Source organism: Sapajus apella, unplaced genomic scaffold (genome assembly GCF_009761245.1).
Source record: "Sapajus apella isolate SASKATOON/1434 unplaced genomic scaffold, GSC_monkey_1.0 scaffold113, whole genome shotgun sequence".
NCBI classification, from domain to species: Eukaryota; Metazoa; Chordata; class Mammalia; order Primates; family Cebidae; genus Sapajus; species Sapajus apella.
In genome coordinates, this window is record NW_022437053.1 from 5,521,762 (window position 1) to 5,528,851 (window position 7,090).

At 43.0% G+C, this 7,090-nt stretch overlaps 1 protein-coding gene across 1 annotated transcript in view; it reads left to right on the plus strand.

The window, feature by feature from the left end:
• NIPA1 (NIPA magnesium transporter 1) overlaps positions 1–6,464 on the plus strand; it is a 32,048-nt gene extending 25,584 nt beyond the window's left edge. Inside the window, exon 5 of the mRNA XM_032259983.1 lies at positions 582–6,464. Within this exon, the coding sequence (XP_032115874.1) occupies positions 582–1,093 (512 nt within the window). The 3' untranslated portion in view covers positions 1,094–6,464. The remainder of the gene's footprint in view (positions 1–581) is intronic.
• Positions 6,465–7,090: the final 626 nt, after the last annotated feature.

Here is a 7,090-nt window from a genome sequence, read left to right on the forward strand (position 1 = left end):
GCTCTTGTTACCCAGGCTGGAGTGCAATGGCACGATCTCAGCTCTCTGCAACCTCCGCCTCCTGGGTTCAGGCAATTCTCCTGCCTCAGCCTCCTGAGTAGCTGGGATTACAGGCATGCCCCACCATGCCCAGCTAATGTTTTGTATTTTTAGTAGAGATGGGGTTTCACCATGTTGACCAGGATGGTCTCGATCTCTTGACCTCGTGATCCACCCGCCTTGGCCTCCCAAAGTGCTGGGATTACAGGCTTGAGCCACGGCGCCCGGCTGTCTCAATCTCTTGACCTTGTGATCCTCCTGTCTTGGCCTCCCAACATGCTGGGATTACAGGTGTGGGACACTGCGGCCGACCAGGAGCTATAAATGTTTTAACAGTGAAAATGAGGGGAATAATTTTGTGGAAGGAAATCGGTGGATCTAGTAAATTCAAGCCAGAACGTGCTTGCCCCCCAGGGCTGTGCCACAGTGGTGGCGGGTGGGTACACGGGTGCTGCCCCAGTCACCTCCCCCCCCCGCCGGCCACTGGGCTGCGTGTGCCATGAGGCCGGCTGCCGGCTGACTGCGTGCCGTCTGTGTTCCAGTGTTTGTGGGCTACCTGTGCATCGTGCTGCTCATGCTGCTGCTGCTCATCTTCTGGATCGCGCCGGCCCACGGGCCCACCAACATCATGGTCTACATCAGCATCTGCTCTTTGCTGGGCAGTTTCACCGTGCCTTCCACCAAGGGCATTGGGCTGGCGGCCCAAGACATCTTGCACAACAACCCATCCAGCCAGAGAGCCCTCTGCCTGTGCCTGGTGCTTCTGGCCGTGCTCGGCTGCAGCATCATCGTCCAGTTCAGGTACATCAACAAGGCACTGGAGTGCTTCGACTCCTCGGTGTTCGGGGCCATCTACTACGTCGTGTTCACCACGCTGGTCCTGCTGGCCTCGGCCATCCTCTTCCGGGAATGGAGCAACGTGGGCCTGGTGGACTTCTTGGGGATGGCCTGTGGATTCACGACCGTCTCCGTGGGGATTGTCCTTATACAGGTGTTCAAAGAGTTCAATTTCAACCTTGGGGAGATGAACAAATCTAATATGAAAACAGACTAGATTGCAGTAGGGGCCTGGATGGTTCGAGGAACAGGCATTGGAGGTAGTCCTGATGGGATGTGAAGAAGAGGTCCTCGATCTTGGTGTTAGGAGTTGACTGGATGGTAAAGGTGGTCTGGTGGACAGGGGGAGTGGGGCTTAGCAACAGAGCAGAGGCCCAGCCAGCCCTCTGCAGCCCAAAGGTGCCCAACGGTTGCCTGGCACCATGTCTCATATGAGACAAATCTCATTTTCATTTCCATTAACCAGGAAGCTTTCATGAATATTCTCTTCTTTTAAAACATTTTAACATTAAACAGAAAAAGATGGGCTCTTTCTGGTTAGTTGTTATAGGATAGCAGAGATATTTTTACTTAGATTAGTTTGGAAATGAGAGACTGTTGTCTTGAACTCTGGTTTACAGTGAATGTGTCTGTGGTTGTCTTAGTTTGCATTAAGCATGTATAACATTCAAGTATGTCATCCGAGTAAGAGGCATATACATTAAATTGTTTTTAATCCTCTGACAAGTTGACTCTTCGGCCCTCACCCCCACCCAAGACATTTAAATAGTAGAGAAGAGTTAATGAACATGATGGAGTGTTCCACCGGCAGGATGACTTTTCAATAGCTAAAATCAATTTCAGTGCCTTTATCACTTGAATTATTAACTATTACTGTGTATATGTTCTTAGGTTAGAATAATGCAACTTCCTTGAGTATGCTTTAATATTTCAGTATTCAAGTTACAAATGTACACGGCAGTTAGAAATAATGCAGTCACATGTCACTTAGTGACAGCAAAACATTCTGAGAAATGCAATGTAAGCGGACTGTATTGTGTGAACATCAGGGAGTGCACTTACACAAACCTCGATGGGACACCTCTTACCTACCTGGAGTGGATGGCACAGCATGTGACTGTACTGAATACTGTGCGCAATTGTAACACAGTGGTGAGTGTTTGTGTTTCCAAACATAGGAAGGGTACAGTAAAACTACAGTATTACGATCCTACAGGATCACTGTCATGTAGGTGGTGTGTCTTTGACAGAAACATGTTTATATGGTGCATGACTGTATATTCATTGGAAGATAGTCAAGACTAAAGACACATTAGAGCAAAGTGACCCGTTTAACTTGGTTATTGTTCAATTAAAGACAGCTGATTTAGGTAGCATGAGATATTATTTTATTTGTGTTCAATCTATATACCTGGGATTCAGTATCAAATATATCCACATTCTTTATCAGGAAGCATTTATGGCCTTTCAGAGGAAATAAATTCCGTACCTTGATAATAAAGCTAAATGGGAGAGTACCTGTTCAGTAGCTCATGGATCGAGTTCCCTGTCACAGAGGAATAAGTTAAAGGACACAATTGAGGTTAGGCTAGTTTCCAAAAATCATAACAAACACTTTTGAAAAGCATTTCTAGCAAAAAAACCAATGAATATAGCCATCTCTTTGTTGTTTGCAATGGCAGAGCATCCTAGAGTTCCTCACCTAACCTCTCATTATATGTCCTAAATGCAAAAGAGCCATTGATTATGCCAGTATTTGAATCAAAGAGGTCATTCTTCTGTCTGTCGTAACCATGCATGTGTTCCAAATGGAGCAAAGCATGAAGTGATGCAAATGTTTCACCACAGGGAACAATGCCAGGCTGAAAGATGGGGTTGGGCAAAGTAAATTAGGTGAAGTAGAACATAACATTTAATAGTACCTGATTAAAACTCTTCAGTAAGAAAAAAATGTGTTTTTATAGGCAAAAGTAACATTTCTAAAGTGAAGTCTCCAGGAATGGCTTCCTAAAGTGTTGAGTAAAGAGGTGAAATAAAATGAGACTAGTTTAATACAGAGAGAAATCACTTTAAATCAAAAGTGTACTTGATGATCATGGGTTGTCAGTAATTTGTGAACAAAGAGCGGCAACAAAATCATTTTTAGAAATTTTAAATCCTCTATTAATGGATAGTTAACAAATGTTCAAAGTCCGTTACCCCTTTTATCATCAGTGCTTTTGGGAATGCAGGCCTTAAGTTATGGAACTGAACTTTCTGAAAACATAGTACATCAGTCAGTGTACTTTTAGGCATAAAAATGGTTTCCTAGGTAAGGAGCGTGAGATATTCAGCGAATACATGTGGCTAACAAATGTCATGAGAAAGCTCATGTATCACATGAAAATTACCACGTTTTACCACAGCTTTCATGTGAGATTTAATTAAATGCAGCCCTTGGTGTACCTTATTACACTTTAATCCACAAGTATACCATTGATACTGAGACTTGGTATTTTCCTGATCTTTTCTATAATTTTTTTTAGAGTAAAGTAAAATCTCAAAGTATTAATAGCTCTTCTTCCCTTGAAAGTGACTGGTCCTGGGACAGCTGGAATCTTCCAGGGTTACCTCCGTTCAGCCGATACTTCAATAGGGTACATAGCTCTTCTTCCAGGGAAACAAAGTTCATATCATCCATTGTTTTTCAAGCACGTGACACTAGCCTCAAAGTAAATGACATGACCAGTGGTTGAACAGTCTAATTTTCAAATTTCATATAGAGCATATAACTTCTGATTTAATCGTATTTATTTTAAAAATCTATGTTTTCACCATTCATTTGGAAACAAAAAAGAAAAAAAGCCCCGAAGTGAGAACTTTGGGAGAAGGCCTAGAACATGGATAGATTTCTTAGTGGCCTTTCCAAAAGTAAATGCACTTGAAATATTTTCAAATTATCATACCGTTCTTTGAAAAAAAAGATGCTTACTGTATACTTGTTTTCAGGCATCCTCTAAAATCAAAGGTTTTGATCACAATATGCAGATTTCCTCTTGCTAGATACTGAAATAGGCCATTTCTCTCTTCCTCTTGGGCAATGCCTTGTTTTATCCTCTGGGTATTTGCATTTTAAAGATTGCTTCCCGTTCTGCTCATTGATCAAAGGTAGGGCCAATTAAGGATTCTAATCCTAACCCATCACCACGAAGGCCCCCGGAACATCTTCCTGGTTGGCAGGACCTTGCCATCTCTGTGGAGAAGGTGCTGGGGAGGACAGCCCTTCCCTGCTGCCTGGAGCAAGGCCTTGCCCATGCTGGGGACTTCCGGGGAGGAATCTGGTGTTCTGGGGGCCTTGCTCAGCTCTCATTGCGGTCTTTTCCTGTTAGAATGTTAGTGAAATAGACTTCGCAGCTCTTTGTTCAGCGATGAGGAATGTTCTTTCAATTCCCGCTCTTCACGCCGATTTGCTGCACTCAGTTGTCTTCCAGAAGTTGATACCAGCGGTAATATGTTGGCGTTTGTTCTTCTTTGGGTTTCACATCTGTTTTCTGAGAGAAGTGAGCACTATTCACTTGTGCAGTCGTCTTTCCTTCTTCCTAGATGGCTCAGCTCTTTGTAAGTGTTGTGTTCAACTTCTACAGGCCAGTTCTAGACTTGGACAGGCAGTGTCTCCCAGGTGTGCACAGACACCTGGTCTGTGGAAATAGGTGTGATGGCCACAGGCTCCTGCCCTTCCGTCTGCTCGGGAGATTCCTCTTTTTCTAGCTGCTCATCTCACCCAGAAGAGGGTAGAGAGTGCTCCCATTGTTCCCAGAGCCCCTCCCGCCACGCCGATGCCTGCGCGATCCTGGCTTAGGCTTCCTGCCACCAAGTAGGAAAGTAGAAAGAGAACATTTCCGCTTAAGGTCTGTTCACGACTGCATGGATTAGCTTCCGTGTTCTGAAGTTGTCCTTTTCACGGTGTCGACACCAAGGGGGTTGTTCACCCGTCAGGCAGGATTGGATGGACTCTTGGTGTTTCGCCTTCTCAGGGACCAAAAATGTATCATTGACTCCTTAACCTCGACCTTCCTCCCAAGGACATGTCCATGTTCATTTTTCGTAGGTTTTACTCACATTCATGGGTAGATTCTGTTAATGTGAGTTGGAAAGAAAAGACCAGTTTGTGCACCAGTCACACCACAAGGCAGTTTATCATATAAAATACCTCAATTTTTTGTATTCCTCATTCCACCTCACAGTTGTACTGGTGATGAATTTTAAGGGTCTGTCCTTTAGCTTGTAGGTGATGTTTCTCATCTGGCCAGATTCTTATACCTCCATTGTATACTTGAAAAGGTTCAGAATTACAGGAATAGCGATGAGAATTTGGCCCATTACCACCACTCATTTATTTTCATGCATATTCCTCACATGCAACGAAATAATTGTATTTTAAGAAAATGTAACTTTGTTACATCAAAATCTCTTGTCTAGTAAAAAGTTGATATTCTGTAGAACAAGGATCATGTAAATAAACGTCTATTTCACATGTACCCAAAGCGTTTAAAAAGCAGTCTAGAGCCCAGAGCATAAGCCAGGAAGGAGGATGTTTTTCTTCTTTTCTCTGTTTTTCCCTGAATTGTGCAAACATAGGTGAGTCTCTTAACCTTTCTGTGCCTCAGTTTTTCTACCTCTAAAGGGGTGGGATGGTTCTCCAAATTGTTTCTAAAACTCCAGCACTTTCAGTGGTGTTCTGGTGGCCTGAGAGGAGAGCGCGGTGTTCGGAAGTGCCGAACGGTGGCAACTCCGCTTGCACGACCACGGAACCTGCACAGCCTCGTGTGCTGAGAGGGCAAAGGAAGTGCTGGGTGTAAAGTTTGCATGATTCCATGAAGCTTTAAGTTTCCTTTTTTTGTTTTAAAAGAAAGGGTTTTATATGTTCTATTGTAAAATATGGAAATTAAACAGGGACTTGATAAAGTCTCACTGAAAGACCACCTTCCGATGATGTGATGGGCTCCTCTGACATTCGGCCGAGGTCTGTGTTCTGAACAAGGTTTAATGGCCTGTGAAACATGTAGATGCTGTTGCACTGAATTTGTAATAAATGATACTGAACTTCCTGCTTCCAAGCAGCTCAACCCTGATGATGAACTGACCCCAGGCGAATGTCAGGACTCCCAAACCACTAGTGCCAAAGGGTCATGTTGAAAAGTTCAGAATATTTATTTGTCAGAATATAATAATTGCCCTCCACCTTAGTATTTTTGCACTTTACAAAAATTTAGATATTGTTTTTCAGTAGCTTGTGTGTTTTGCCTTTTCAAAGGATAACTATTATTTTCTTGAAAAATTGAATATAATCATAAAGGAGAGGAAGATGATAAAACTGTCAAATGTTGATTGGTTGTTTAAAAGTCTTGTCATGTAAATGTGTTGGGGAGTTTCCAATTAGCATACATACACACGTTTGTCAGTTGCGAAGACTTGCTTCTATTTTGCTTTCTAGTTGTAGTCAGAGCATGTTGTTATTGCCTTATGTAAATAAAAAGGCTATTAAGTTTTCCAGTAATATTTATTAATCTGTATGTGTTCTAAAATAAAATAACTTATTTCTAGCTGAACATTTGTTGATTTTTTTTCCCCTTTTACTTGAAATGTTCATGTAATCTCAGGTTCTAAATCATCACAGTTCCTCACATTTTTCCGATTTTCTTTTTAGAAATGAGTAGCCTAGGCTAGGTGCAGTGGCTCATGCCTGTAGCACTTTGGGAGGCTGAGGCAGGTGGATCTCCTGAGGCCAGCAGTTCGAGACCAGCCTGCTCAACATGGTAAAAACCCCATCTCTACTAAAAAATACAAAAATTAGCCAGGCATAGTGGTGCGTGCCTGTAGTCCCAGCTGCTCGGGAGGCTGAAGCAGGAGAATCACTTGAACTCGGGAGGTGAAGGTTGTCGTGAGCTGAGATCACACCACTGCATTCCAGCCTGGTGACAGAGCGAGACTGTCCAAAAAAAAAAAAAAAAAGCCGGGCGCGGTGGCTCACGCCTGTAATCCTAGCACTTTGGGAGACTGAAGTGGGTGGATCACCTGAGGTCAAGAGTACAAGACCAGTCTGGTCATCATGGTGAAACCCCATCTTTAAAAAAAAAAAAAAAAGAAAGAAAAGAAAAAAAAAGAAATGACTAACCAGCCTCCTTTAGATCTCTGTAACAATGTAAAAAATGTTTTAAAATGTCCAGCTGTGGGC